The following is a 15,327-nucleotide window of genomic DNA, read 5'->3' as shown; positions in this document are numbered from 1 at the left end:
AATTTAATTTATTTCAGCAGCAACCGTGGAAGATCATCAACCTGTAATTTTTAAGTTTAGATTAACGAATCCATATGAGAAAACGAATCCATATCAGAAAACATGGTTTAATTTGTCGGAGGCTATAATTAAATTCTGTTAGGTTGAGGATTTTAATTACGTTTTAATATTATGTAAAAAATATTATAACTTTTTTAATATACTGCTAGTTCACATATTGCTTAACGGCTAAAGAAAGAATCATATTTGAAATTTTGGAAGCCATCAAATATACTTTCTGGGCAGAATTATTTTTATTCTATATTATTTGATGCATAAAGCTTAATTTTTCTTTGCAGTTACAGAGTTTTACAAAAGCAGAATTTTTAAAAATTCCATAATTAACCTAATTCTGTTGCATAATAAATAAAAAAATCTGATGTGTACACCACATGACTTCCTTGTACGGAATATTAAATTATACGCATTTTTCTTGCATTTCATTTAAACTTATTGGATTGAATTAAATTAATTTCATCATTACGCATAAACCACAATAGAATAAATGCACTCTTTAAAATTCACTTTATTTGTTTACCATAGCGACACTCTGGCCCTAAGTTCGCTTAACAGCGTTAAATTTCATTCATTTTTTAACTCAGGATTCACAAAATTTATATCATCTTAAGAATTATCTAATCGTTGCCACATATTCTATTCAAATACTATTATAAGTCTAAAACGATGTATAAAAGAAATTAAGCAAACAACAAACAAAAAATGTTTTTCACAGACGATTCAATATTTCTTATTCAATTAATTCAGTTTTCACTTCGCGACAAGGCAAAAAAAAAAAAAAAAAAAAAAAAAAAAATCTGTATTGAAAATTATGAAGTAAATTTTAAGCACCTATTTTCTCGAATAAATTCCAGAATGGATTAAGCATGATTTAATTCACAATAATAAATGAAGGCTTTATCTTTGTTTTTGCGAAGCTTACTTTCTCTAGATGGGCAACAAATCTACTCTTCTGCTGTTTCAAATGTAAACAAACATTGCCGCCATTGCAAAAGGGTTAGCGGCACTAAAATAACTTTTAAATTGTTAATAATAATTCTAGGTTAGGTTAGATTAGGTTATTTAATTACGGCAAAGCCTCGAGGGCTATCTGCCTAAGGGGGGGAATACCTTCGTGGAGTACTTTCTAAGGAAAACTGGCTCCTATACACGTTACACATGGGAAAAAACACGAAAACACTCATGCAGCCAGCCCGTTCGCGGGAGTCGAACCTCGGACCGAACTACCAGTGTTCAGCAACTTTACCGCTCGGCCGCTGGTGGGCTAATAATAATTCTGAAAATATCGCATGCAGATTTACTAAAGGTATAAAAACCTTAACCGGAAGATAAGAACAATATAATTCAATCATTTTTAAAGCAAAAAATGCGCAATTTACAAACATATAAAAATAAAGAAACTGAGATCACTGAGCCGAGTAACAGAGTGGATATATATATATTTATAAACCAAAATACGAGATGCACATCTACATGCTATAGAAATCCTATATACAAAATTTCAATGCTCTGAGGCTACTTGTTTTTGAGTTATACGAGATACATACGTACGTACATACGCACAAACGCCACGAAACTTTCTATTCGATAGCGTTCAAAATGGATATTTTCGTTGAAATATGATGCCTGAAGTTTTTCGCGATTACAATACTTCCTTTTTACTTTGTACACGTAAAAAGACAGGGGTTTTCCTCTCCGTCTCCAGACGCAGCTGATTCGGAATTCTGATGTCTTAAACAGAATAAATTTAAAAGCAAATCTCAAAAATCAACTAATCAATTAAATTAAATATGTTAGACTCAATTTTTTTCAGTTATCAACGAATTCCGTGTTTTTATTGCGGTATCTAAGATGGCTATCCAATTGATTTGACGTTTGGTATCTCTGGTTTTGATTATGAAACGCTCTGGTTACTTCTCTTGCGTGCGCTGCTGCGCTGCAGAGTGCTTTCCGGTTGACCGGTTCTGAGGAAAGGGTTCCTTATGGGTACCTTCGACCGCATTCTTCACCACGCCGTATGGACAATTCTTAACTCTTCCTCGTAGTCAATGCTGGATTCAAATCCTTCTCAAGAGTGTGTTGCTTTTGATTTTCTAAGTGGTGTGATTTCAGCGCGTGTGTTCATCGTGACATGATTGGAGATAATAGAACTAAATGATATGAGTAATTTTATAGTAAAATAACGCGTATACTTCTTGAGTTAATGTTTGTAGAGTTTCCCAAGCATGGATAGAGACTTATGTTGCTAACAGAGATATGCACCCTTCAGCAATTGTGTGCAAGTACTATTTATGAGAAATTAATTGTAGCTGAAATGTGATGTTTTTTGGTATGAAATAATAATTATTTCACTCGAATAAGTATATTATTTTGAAACTGCTTATAAAAGAATTAGTTATCTTTGAATTATTTTAGTTATTTTGTTGTGATTTACGTACGTGCTGAAATGCAGTACCATTCTACTAAAGTAGGAGTTGTGAAATTTTTTGACTTAAGGATTTTATAAGAGGAAGCTTCCAATTTATACATCTATTTTGTTTGGTCTCAGTTTCCAGAGTTCGTATTTTGACGGAATTTGCTATTAAAATAAAAGAGGGCGACTTGCTGTTACTTTCATTTCGAATAAATTCTTAAATTCTTAAATTGAATTCTTAAAGTTTGAATAATCACCAAAATTCAAGGATTATCTGTCATCATATATAAGAATCTCAAGAAAATGTGTCTTTCGTTTCTTCGGAAGTTATCTTCCTGATTGTAAATTTAGACTTTGTGCAATTCCGAAAAACATTATTGAATATTATTCTGCTTTTGCAACTATATTTGAGCAACGCTACTCAAAGTACATAATATACATGCATGCATGTAAACCACTTCGTAATTTTGTTTTTCTGCGCTTGTAATATCACGTGAAAATTGTTTCACGGTTTGACGAATTTATCGACAGTTGATTATGGGAAAAAAAAAAGTTTCTTTGATGATTTCTAATGCTAAACAAACTGAAGATAAAGCCTGAGAAATGAGGAAATGAGAAATGAACTGTGATTTACTGTGTCCAGCTATCATTCCATAGTTGTCAGGAAGTAATGTCAAACGATACCTGCTCCTTATATTGACTCAGGCTGTGCTCTCTCTGTATCAGAAGAAGATAATGCGCAATATTTTGTTGCACTTACACAGGTGACTCATTACTGTAGGTAGAGTCAAAGACGATGCAGGACGTAATTCCAGAAGAAGATGACGAGGTATGGTATACCTTTAATCATTAATTTTCGTTAGGAATTATATGTCGTGTTTGATAGATATGTTATTCCTTTAGATTTGCTTCATTATATTTTCCGAATGCATTTGAATACATCTTTTATTAAATTAATTATAGCTTATAATATTTTACATTAAAAATATGACTATTACATAACAGCAAAACTGTCAATTTTCCTCTTTGCTTCTCATGTGAAAATATGAAAAATAAATCATTTTGGGGACAACAGGAAAGAAAAATTTTAATAAAAGGAACGTATAAAAAGTCGCTAGCAATCAATAAATTTCGTATGGCATTTTCTTAAATTGGTTTAATTGGTTTTGTAAGGTTTTTCTTAAATTGGTTTATTTGGTTTTGTAATAGCCGTTTTACATAATCCGACTATTTATTTCATAATTTTTTAACTCCTTATACTTCTCTTTTAGATTTTTCATGTTTTACTGTTTGGTAATTTTAGATGACAACAATATACCTTTTCTATAACTGTTGTGAATCAGTGAGCCTATCACGTGTCATGTCAGCTATTTTGAGTGAAAAACTTTTCTTTTAAATTATTTCTGTTTTAAATATTACATTTACGCGTATTTCGTCTATCTACGTAATCTAGGTATTTATTTATCTACGTGTCTATCCATTTATGCATACGTATGTGATATTTCTTCAGGAAATTATTGATGGATTCGGTACAAAATATATTGCAGAGTCAGAATTATGTACAATTTAAATGAGAACAAACAAATAAAAAAGGCTAAATAAATTATATTTTGGAAGAATATTGTTATGTTAACAAATGTGTTCATCCTCTGACATGAGAAAATTGTTTAAATATATATATATATATGTGTGTGTGTGTGTGTGTGTGTGTAATTTGTAAATAAATACAAGGTGGAAAAACCTTAAAATTAAGGAATTTTAAAATTCACTTTAAAAGGATTGAAAAGAAAAATTCTGCGCTAACGCTGCTAAGACTTAAAATTTCATTTAATAGAGAATATATCATGACAAATTATCTCCTAAGAAATGTTAAGTAAAATTTAGATAATAAATGTGTACGTTTGTGAAAATTTATTCTTATTTTTTTCATTTGTTCTTATTTTTTAGTATTGTACTGAATGAATATTGCCTTTATCTATTTTTGAAATGAATTGTCGTTTGTGAATTTTTTCACATTTCTGAATTAATTTAAGATACGAATTCAGACACATTATAAAACTGGAATAGGGATTTTGTTCACAAATGCGAAAAAACGAAATGTGATCCTTATGAATTGTTGGTGACTGATTATTTGTGAGATAGCATAATACTAACCGTATTTCTGAACTGAAAAACATTTATTACAATTACGAGAAGCTCTTTACATCTATGTATAATTCATGGATAACATAGAATAATTATTGTAGTGAAGTAAAAGCATTCTGTTCAGATAGAAAAAGACTACAGAGTGAATTAGCCACGCCTCCTTAATTTTTCAGTTGTATTTTATACCCTCTAATTCGTTATATCTGGAACAAAATCAGAGGAAAACAAGATCATTGGTTCGTCAGCCCTCCCGAAATCAAGGAGCTTTGACGACAAAGTGCAAAATTCTAAAATCTCTTGAAAAGAGTGAAGTTATGTCTCTTGCACTGTCAACTGGAACGAATTATTACGTCTGCGATGTCAGATCATGTCGTCTGGCACATCATAAATGCTTGAAAACAGTGACTTGCGGGGACCGCACACACGATTTTCTCATCCCTGTGGGATTCCAATTCTCCGTGAAACTTCGGCATCTTTCTGTGGAATCAGCAATGATTTTCTTATATTAATTGCTTAGATTTATTTTTTATTAATTTTAAGCATTTTAACAGCATTTTTAAATTACGAATTTCAGTTTCATTAATAACAAATTCCAATTTTTGAACAATAGTACACACTTACTCTCTAAATTTTACTTCACATTTCCCAGAAGATAATTTTTCATTTATATATTCCCTGTCCCTGTACATATATATACATATTCTAGTCAATATCTTATTCTGTTAATGTTTGTAAGTGTATAAGGTATTTCTCCCGCCTTTCTAATCAGCCTTCGTGGTGTAGTGGTGAGCACACTGAGCCGGTATTTCAGAGGTCCGTGGTTCGATTCCCGGCGAAGGCGTTGTTAATTTTTCATCTTGCCTGTTTCTAAAAAATCCTAATGTATCTACAAGTGTTTGCTGTTAGGTTTTTTTTTAGAACACGACGACATGAAACCTAATGAAAAAAATCTGATCTCGACACCACATAGCTACCGTATACGTCCCATTAAATAATGCATATTTTTTTGCTGCATTTCATTTACACTAATTTACTCCAATTTCATTAGAGTAATATTTCTCATTCTAATAATTCTGTAGTCACGCGAAAATACATAAAAACTCAAAGTAGCTTCATTAAAAATTGTAAAATAAATAAATAAATAAAAATTAAAAAATTTTTTAAAAATCTGAAAGGTTTCAGATTTTAAATTACGTCGAAAGGGGCTTTTTTTTTTTAACGTTTTCTATGTTACCTTTATTTATTAAATATCACGTTCTTTCAACTTAAACTTAACTATAAAACTATAAACTTAACTATAAACTATAACTTAAACTATAAAATTCCGTTCAATAGCAATGTCGCAAAATAATTTTAAAATGAGCATATCTTTAGGATTTCCAATACACAGTTCCGCGCGCAGGAGATAAAAAAAAGTTTCACCCCTCCCCCCCACCGCCGTAGGGTGTTGCCATGGCTCGCTTTTAAATCCTCCAGTTTGTTAATCAAAAATTGGTTAAAGTTTTAGAAAATATGAAATCAATAATAAAACAAATTCCAAATTTTAAATTTGGGCTTCCACATGCCCCTGTTCGCAGTAGGATTACGTCATTCAAAATTCGATGGCTCTATGTACCGTTGTTTTATCACAATGCGAGAAATATACATATATTTATGTAGATTTTCATTATTTAATTTCTTCAAACATAATCCAGGACTCTTAAAATTTGGTGGCAACAGTTTGAAAAGTGAAACGGACATTTATAGTGATTCAACGCAAAATCGCGAAACGAAACAATAGTCCTTCAGAAACAAAGCCCCTTTGGAGTCAAAATAAATAAAAAATCACCAAAAATAGTTAAAAAAAAAACCAATTTTTACAATTAAATTTAGCGTTACTAAGCAAAAATAAGCAATTCGGCCAACGGACAAGAAGGCAGATTTTTCGGTCCACCTGTATGTGTTTACTTTTGCTTCCGCTCGGCAAAAACACACTGAATAAATTAAAAATCCATTTTACAATCCGTTTTGAAGAAAGAGTCCATTATTCTGTCCGTATGTGCAGATGTCACGCAAAAATATTGTTTAAATGGATTTGAGAGCGGTCAAAATGGATATTTTCGTTGAAATATGATGACCGAAATTTTTTGAGATTACAATGTTTCCTTTACTTCGTGCAAGGAAGTTAAAAAAAGATAAATATGAGTATTAACTTCAGTGTTGTCATGAGTATTGAAAATTCGGAAAATATTATTGGATTCTTCGGGTGCCATTTATTGTTTGGTTTTAATAGTTTTTTAATATATAAAAGACTGACTCAGGACGATCAAACAATGAATCATTACAATTAAATAGCAATATCTGTCATGATAAGGAAATAATATATAAACCTGCATGCACGCAAAGTAGTTTAATGAATAGAGATTAGAAACTTCCAATCTAGTAATAAGAAGAAAAATTTATAATTTAAGCATAACGTTATTAAAAAAACAATGAATGTATGCGTCTATATTTTTTAACTTTTAATAGATTAATAACCAATAACTTTTAAAAAGTCATTAAAAGTAATTATAAAAAACTTAAAAAATAATTATGATGTGGGATGGCAGTAGGATGGAAAAATAGGATTTGATAAGTTCATTAATTTTCATCAAAATACGAGGTGCACATCTACATATTATAGCAGTCCTATACACAAAATTTCAACCTTCTGAGGCTACTCGTTTTTGAGTTATGCGAGATATATACGTACATACGTACAGACACCACGAAAAATTCTCTTCAGAATTCATTTTAAAACAATTTTATAATTTTTTTGGAGGAAAAGAGTCTTTTGTTCTGTCTTTAAGCACAGATGTCACACAAAAGCGTCGTTAAATTGCATTCGATAGTGGTAAAAATGGATATTTTTGTTGAAATATACTGCCTGAAACTTTTCGCGATTACAATACTTCCTTTTTGCTTGTTACAAGAAAGTAAAAATATCGGCGAAAAGCTGTCAGTAAACGGCTAGGAATGATATTTCTTTCTTAAACAGTCCGGAACCCGCCAGCAGCAGAGAAGTAAAATCATTGAATGCTGGTAGTTCATACTTGGGCCGCTTAACCGGTAGAGTGGTTAGCGTCGCTGACTGCCGTGCCGAAGGGTCCGGGTTCGAATGCCGGAGAAGGCATGGATGTTTGTAAATGTATAGTGTCGATGCGGCATGGCGGCACACTAAATATTCGGAGAGTCGAAAGTTCTGTTATGTGGTTTGGTGGAATTGGAGAGCGGTGGGAGACCCTCAGACCCGTCCTTCCCCACCCCCGAGGTGCTCTCCATCAAAATTAGGGGCGGAACTGAGCCAAATCGCACTGTCGCCTGTTAGGTGCTCAAGGCTGTTGCCAACGGTAGGCGTAATCTAGCGTTCCTTGCCACGGGGATATTTGTGGGTTTGGGCTGACTACGTCAGACAAGTGAGCATAAGCAACAACATCAGGAACATTTCAGACTTGGGTTCGATTCCAGGCGAACGGGCTGGATGCTTGGGCGTTTTCCTGATTTTACCCATGTGCAACCTTTATACAAGCCACTTTTCCTTAGAAATTCCTCCACAAAGGCACCTCACCTCTTAGGCAGATAGTTCTAGTGTACTTTGCCAAAATCAACTAAACGAAAACAGAAAAAAGTGCCATTTCGAGACTAACATCCCGTTCTGGACCAATGTCCCTTTTGGGCTGAAAATAAAAATAGAAATAAAAATTTATCGAGGTGATATATTTATGTATTGTAATGTTTTTAATGTGAAATTCTTTGCAGTGAAATGAGGAGACTGATTATGTAATTATCATATGACCTACTTTTTTCTAAATTACATAAAAAAATTAGTTCATTTTGAAGGTCATGTAAGTAAGTCTTTGGCTAACAAACTGATTGCTGAAAATATTACCGACTGTTTCACCAAATAATAATAAAAAATTGTAATAAAGTTCAAAAGCATAAAAATATGGATATATTATAACATACTTTTTAGAAAACAATGATACAATTGAAAGCTACTGAACGAAACGCCGTAAAGCAAACACTAGATGATATATCACTCATATGTCGAAAGTTTTGTGTATTCTAACTCAAAAACAACTTGTCATGCAGTTGTAGTATATAATAATTATTTATTTACATAACGCTAAACAAAGTGCTTGGTTCACAGAAAACTGCGCTATTTAACTTAAAAATTTAAGAAGAAAAAAATGATAATAATGATTCTGGGAGCTTTTTTTATGTCCGGAAGGAGAGACTAAAGACAATGCCTATGCTTTAACGGCTACGCACGACAGACAAATATATCGTTTAAGAACCGCAATTTTCTTCTCGTAAAGTTCTCGAGTTTTCTTTTGTTTTGCTTTTTTTTTAACTAATGAAATAACGAATACCGGAAATAAGGAATTTGCTTGCGTATAATATTTTAGCGGCCGGTGTAATAGTTGAATCGAAGTTCGCACAGCTGTCGTCATCATTTTTTTCCTTCCCTCCTTATGTGCTTTTAAAAGTGAACGGTTAATGAACTTTTCTTGTTTTGTGTGCGCAGTTGTCATTCGTCTATATATATATATATGCACGTTTTCAACGAGGTTACCATGTGCAGAATGATTCACTGAAATTCTACATATTCTTTTCTGAATGTATATCGCTTTGTTTTTAGCTATTGTTTCTATTAATAGCATCTACAAGTATTTTTATGTAAAATTTAATAATTGTTATGTATTTATTTTATAAGAATTAAGAAGAAATAGTTCGAAATATGCTATTTAAATGCTTTTAATTAGATTTTGCCTGATATGGTTAATCAAAGTCCGATTAGTCAATCATTTCTACTCAAAGCAAAGGGATCAAAAATTGTTGACAAACAGAATATGGCAACTCATGTCAAAGCTTTGGAAAGACGACATCAGACATTCTCACAATGTCTGACTAATTTAGAATCTGTTACTTTAAAATAGGCATTTCAAGGTCGTGCAACTCTTCCCTCATTTACAATCGTAACGTCTATCGTCGTCATCACCACACAGAGAGATTATATCATTTTAATAAATGAGGACTAAACTATCTTCCGCAGTAGTCGTTACCGTGGTTACGATGCAAGCCAAAAGAAGGAATGACCTTGAACTGCCTATTCTAAAGTAATAGACTACAGCTGAGTACAACAGACGATTAACTCGTTCCGTATAGGTTTAACTGACAGATAGTTTAACTTACAGACAGATAGAGGGCACGTTTTTTGTATGCTAAGAAGTTAAAAGTAAATCTCAGCTGCTATAATAAAAAAAATGCAAACAGAATTCGAGGGAGCAACTTTATTTTGTGATAGCGTACTTAATTTTATCAGTGCGCCTGCATGGCTTATCAGTAGCCAAGGAATTAACACATCTGAACTGATATTTCGACGCGCACTCAAATCCCTGTGAACGAGCTGCTGCATGGATGTTTTCGAAGGTGTCCGCATATGTAGCTTAAATTCGAGGCAGCTTTCCTTAAAACATTCTGCACGAAAACATCATTCCCTTCCTCCTGGAAGATAACTCTCATGTGCTTTGGCGTATTAATAAATGATGGAGTGTGTGCCTAATTTCCAGGAATAAATAGAAGGGCTAGCTCATTTCTTTGTTCGACTCCTCGCCGACGCGAGCCTAGTGGGGGGACGTAACAGGCAATAACCTGACGTCACTGTGATGCCACCTGTCCTGATTTCCCGCGTTTAAAACAGTAGTTTCATTGAGCTGCGAGACGATTTTCTAGAGGTTACATATCCCAAATTAATTTTAATAATATATATATCTGTTTTCTAATAATGTATATATTTAAAATAATTTATATATATGTAATTTTAGTCAGTTTTTATTTTAAATTCTATAAAGTATCGTTTACGTAATATGGCTTTTTGCGCTGCAGTAACGAGCCGTAGCACTTACAGAAGTATGAAAGGATGGGATATTTTATTTCATGGGACCAAAGGATCCAAATGAGGGTTTGCTTTTGACGAAAGAATGGATGCACAAATGTCAAAGAGAAGATTCTATTAATGTGAAGAGCGGAAAAATCTGCAGCGAACATTTTTTATGCAGTGTTTATGAAGATGATATGAAAAATCGCTTGTTTGGATAGCCACAAAAAGAAACTATTGAAATGGAATGCTGTGCCGAAAGTAAATTATGATGACAATAATGAATCGAAATTGATGACGGCAATAATAAATCAAATTTTAATGATTTTGAAATAAAACTCACAAATGAAAATGTAGATCATCCTGAATGTTTAAGGATAAACAAGAATGCATTGATAATTTGAAGAACAAAATAATATCCTTAGAAAATTGTATTAAATTGTATTAAAGTATTGAAAAATAGAGAAAAGAAAAATTTTAGAATGTTTGTTCAGCGACAAAGAAGGTGGACGACATCTAGACAGAAATTGGTATCAGAAATTAAAATCTCAAATAGCGAAATTTTGGGGGGGGGGGGAGCACAAATCGGAGAATTTGGAAAAATGTCTAAAGCTTATTTTTATAAAGACGCAGATTAATGCATTACTGAAAAAAAGAAAAAAAATCAGGTGGACTAGTGAAAATATCTCATGTTGCATTGTCATAAGAGCTCTGTCATCTTAAAGCTATGATTTTTGGAAAGAAAAAAAAAATAAGAAAAAAATTGGAATATCTTTACCTAGTATTATCAAATTAAAGAAATGGTGTTTATTTTATTTTTTAGTGTTTTCTAAATGTATGTAGTCCAAGAATTCAAAGTAATGTTCTTACTCTAAAGAAGCGAATATTTGTATTCTGTAGAAAAAATATGCGTTCTCAGTTTCGACGAAATGCATATAGATTGAAAACTCTGCTAGGACTCTAAACTGAACTAAGTTGGTTCTTTTCAAAATGTGCAGTTTGTTTTAATCAGAGGTCTCATTTCGCGCTCTGCCTCAAATCAAGGGTCAAGGGAAACGAGAGACAAAAAGTTGCTCCAGAGAAAACATTATTTTCAAAAAGTACCGCAAAAGGTATACTCTACCTCACAGGAAATCAGAAAACATCTGACTTCTATGAGTTAATCGATAATATCTTCGGTATTATGAATAGTACCAAAATAGTACCAACAAGAATAATAAGTATTTAACAAACTAATTTTGTTAAGTACTTGTTAAAGTTATTCTTATTGTATCCTTTGTAACTAATTATTGATTAGACTTTGCGCTAGATTAGCATTCTAGATAAAATATAATAGTATAAAACATCAAAGTAATTGGCATAAAAAGACCTGCTTCCTTTACTCACACTTTTGAAAAATTAAATAACTGTTTTAGGTACTCTGAATAAAGCTATTTTGTCAATATTAAGGTAACAATCTTATATACATTTATTTAATTGTAATATAGAATATAAGTATAAATTACAAAATTATTTAAAAAATATCTATTATATTGAATCGGAAGAGAATTATAACAATGTAAAATTTACAATTAGGCAAAAAATCAAACGTAGGTTAGCAGAAATGTTGCCATATATGTCATATATGTTTAAACCTATGTCAGTTGTTTAAAAGTTGTTTTTTGAGTAAATTTAAATAGCTGCTATTATAGTTATCTTAGAAGCAGCATAAAAATTCTCTGTTAGCATGCAAATAAAGAAATGATTAGAAATAAACGTGTATTAAATAAAAAAAACCTGCAAATAAAAATAAAAAAAAAAAAACCACGGAACTTTATGTTAAAAGAGTAGCACATTTTATCTATTATTTTTAAATTGAGTAAGCATTATTAATTTTTTTAATGGTTCAGTCTAAAATGCATAAAGCAGTAACATTGCCTCTTCCAAATTATAGCTATCTTTCACACACAGCTCATTTTAAACGCTGGTTCAAAAACGCTAATTTCCAAGCTGTGAATTATATTGGCGCGCTCAGTGTCATCATGGCTACGTCATCACTTCTCACTTTCTGCTTCAGGGGGAAAAGCTCTATGAGCTAGCCCTTCTCTTCTAAGTCCTGCTAATTTCATAGTACTGTAGTCCACTCCCTTTTTATTCACTGTCATCATATGAATTTCTAATTGGGCACCTACTGAATGGAAATTGTGCAGCTACTGAACGTGAAGATCTTGATGAATCAAGCAGATGGAAACCATCATGGAACATCGCAAGAGAAAGCAGCGTATATTCAGGGGCTATGATTCTTCCTGGAATTTTATTGGTCTCGTAACAGGTTATTCTGCCCGGTGTCTTCCTTTTCCCGCGATTTCTGTTTGCGCGGTTGTCAAAAACGTTCCTGTTTCCGCGAAATCATCCATTACCCCCTTCCCAAAGGGGTTACATAGTGGGGTGTCAAGTGGATCTTGGCCTCTCCCGAAATGTAGAAAGGCGAAAAATTTTTAGATTTTAAAAGAAATAATCGAAAAACATTTATGATCTCAGATCTTTGCATGAATGAAGCTAATATTGTATTTAAAAGGAGAGAGAGAGATGTTCAAACTCTGCGATGATTTTGGCAATGAACTAAAAGATTTTTTCCTAAAGTAAAAAACAATATTCTTACAAACTTCTGCATAAAGGTAAGTTATAATAAAATCTTTCAGAAAACATATTCGTTCTAAAAGTACGTTCTTTCTTCTAAAACGACAGCTTCTTTGGTCTTAATTGCGCTTTTTGCAGATCTAATAAGCTACATTTTCCTTCTTTTTATTCTAAATTCGATTCTGATAACCTGTAAAAAGGCTAAAGGTTTTTCCTTTTGGTTCCAATAATGTCTAAAACATCCACATTGATTAACATAAGATGCGAAAATAACAGATAATATTGTCGCAGAATTACAAATGGAATGAAACTAAAGATTTCGAGAGGAGTCTAAACTAATACATGTCTTCAATCTAACGACGACTAACTTATTCATAAAGAAACTGCCCCGCTCTTATTAATGACTCATCGTGACATCTCCATGGAGGTAGGAAGTTCTTTCTTACCTCCATGGTAATTTACGTATTTTGTAATATAAAAAGGCAGTAAAGGCATGCTTTTTGGATACATGCTTTTTGGAAGCACATGCATAAATACCCATACATATTTCATATTTTTCATTTCTGGCATGTAGAAATCTTTAATTTCTGTGCATTCACTATATTTTTCGAGTAAAGTAATTTACACTACTTTTAAAAAGTACATGTTACAATAATATGTGGATGAGAAGAAAATTTATTTTATTTAAAACATTTTGGCGTCTGAAACATAAAATAAAAGTAGCGAATACTGTATTAAGGGTATCGAAAAATGTATACAATTTTAAAGGTACGGTGAGGTATTTTTCATTCTTTAAGCATAACGTTTTTGCTAAAATCTATATTTTTATAGTTCAACAGCTTAGAATTTTATGAAACAAATTCATAATCAAATTCGCTATTGTTACTTATCGAAAAATAACAAAGATGTGATTTTTGCGTAAATGTTGCTAAATTATACAAATTGCTATGATCCGTCATACTAGGAATGTTTTTTTTTTTTTTTTTTTTTTTTTTGTTATGCGGAAGTGTCCTGTTTTTCGATTTGTATGGAACTCCCATGTGTCGAAATACTATCAGAGCGCTGTCAAGCGAGCTTCTGAATGTAAACAAAAAACACCCCATCTGGTGACAGAAGCTTCGGAGCAGTGCTTCACTTCTAGTGCTGATTTGGCCAACTCTTTCATTTCTTACCTCCATGATGGGCATCTGAGGATCTGTGGCATGGAGGTAGGAAGTAAGCCTCCTTTCCTACCTCCATGATCTGTGGGAGGGGGACTGTACTCTCCGATTTCGCGGGAACAGGAAGAATTTTGCAAAACGCGGAAAGAGGAATCGCGGAAACAGAACTAATTCACCTTCCCCTACCGCTTATTCTTATTGCTGCAGAAACATAGGACAATGTGTAAGGTATTTTTATCCGCTTTGTGTAATTAGCAGCACTTCAGGCTAATAATCGGAAGATCCGGAGTTAGAATCCCGGCGAGGGCATTGCACATTTATCACGTCTCCTGCTCCGACCAAGCTTAAAGACTTTACAGCTGTAGTTATGATTTCAACCTTATTAGGATGGCCTGATCAGGATGATGATTTACTATGCTCTGATCAGGAGGATGAACTATTGCTTTTGTGTCTTGTCACATTTTTCTGCCAATGACAAGGTTATTTCTGTGAAGGCAGGATTAACTCCTGCACGCGGAGGAGACTCTCAATGAATGATATAAGGCTATTTACTGGTTGAAGTACGTGATTCATTCTCATAGCATACACAGGCCTAGATTATGTATTAAGAGGGATCGAAATGTTTTGGAGGTCTTGTTGTTACGTTTCCCACTGCACTCTTGAGGATTCAATTGAAATATTTCCGTTTTAGTAAAACTAGATGTGATGCTATTTATGGAAAATGCGTGGATGAAAGTAGCGTTAAAGATAATGAAAATCATAAAGAACTGCTTCTATTTCGATCAGGGCTGTGGAGTTGGTAGGAAAAATGACCGACTCCGACACCTAGAATTTTAATGATTCCGACTCTGACTTCGACTCCACTCCAACTCCTTCATATATATGTAGGTAAACATATACACATCGGTTACAGCTTATTTTTTTTAATATAAAAGAAGTAATAGATGCTACAGAAAAAATTAATGGCATAGCACATTATTTATATTAATTAGCATTTATTATGAAATGGAAAAACTGGCATTAGTTATTTCTAA

At 32.7% G+C, this 15,327-nt stretch overlaps 1 protein-coding gene across 2 annotated transcripts in view; it reads left to right on the top strand.

Annotated features, from left to right (window-relative positions):
- Rhp (GTP-Rho-binding protein rhophilin) overlaps positions 1–15,327 on the top strand; it is a 241,758-nt gene that overhangs the window by 57,392 nt on the left and 169,039 nt on the right. Inside the window, exon 1 of one of the 2 annotated variants that reach the window (XM_085825896.1) lies at positions 2,716–3,299. The exons of the other annotated variant lie outside the window; for it this stretch is intronic. Within the exon in view, the coding sequence (XP_085682022.1) occupies positions 3,267–3,299 (33 nt within the window). The 5' untranslated portion in view covers positions 2,716–3,266. Of the gene's footprint in view, positions 1–2,715; positions 3,300–15,327 lie in introns of those variants that run through there. 2 annotated transcript variants of the gene reach the window in all.

The sequence above is a fragment of the Stegodyphus dumicola genome, chromosome 10 (assembly GCF_044657685.1).
Source record: "Stegodyphus dumicola isolate Sdum_Otavi_A_Nest chromosome 10, ASM4465768v1".
NCBI classification, from domain to species: domain Eukaryota; kingdom Metazoa; phylum Arthropoda; class Arachnida; order Araneae; family Eresidae; genus Stegodyphus; species Stegodyphus dumicola.
Note: the sequence above shows the minus strand (reverse complement) of the source record. Positions and strands in the feature narration are given on the sequence as shown.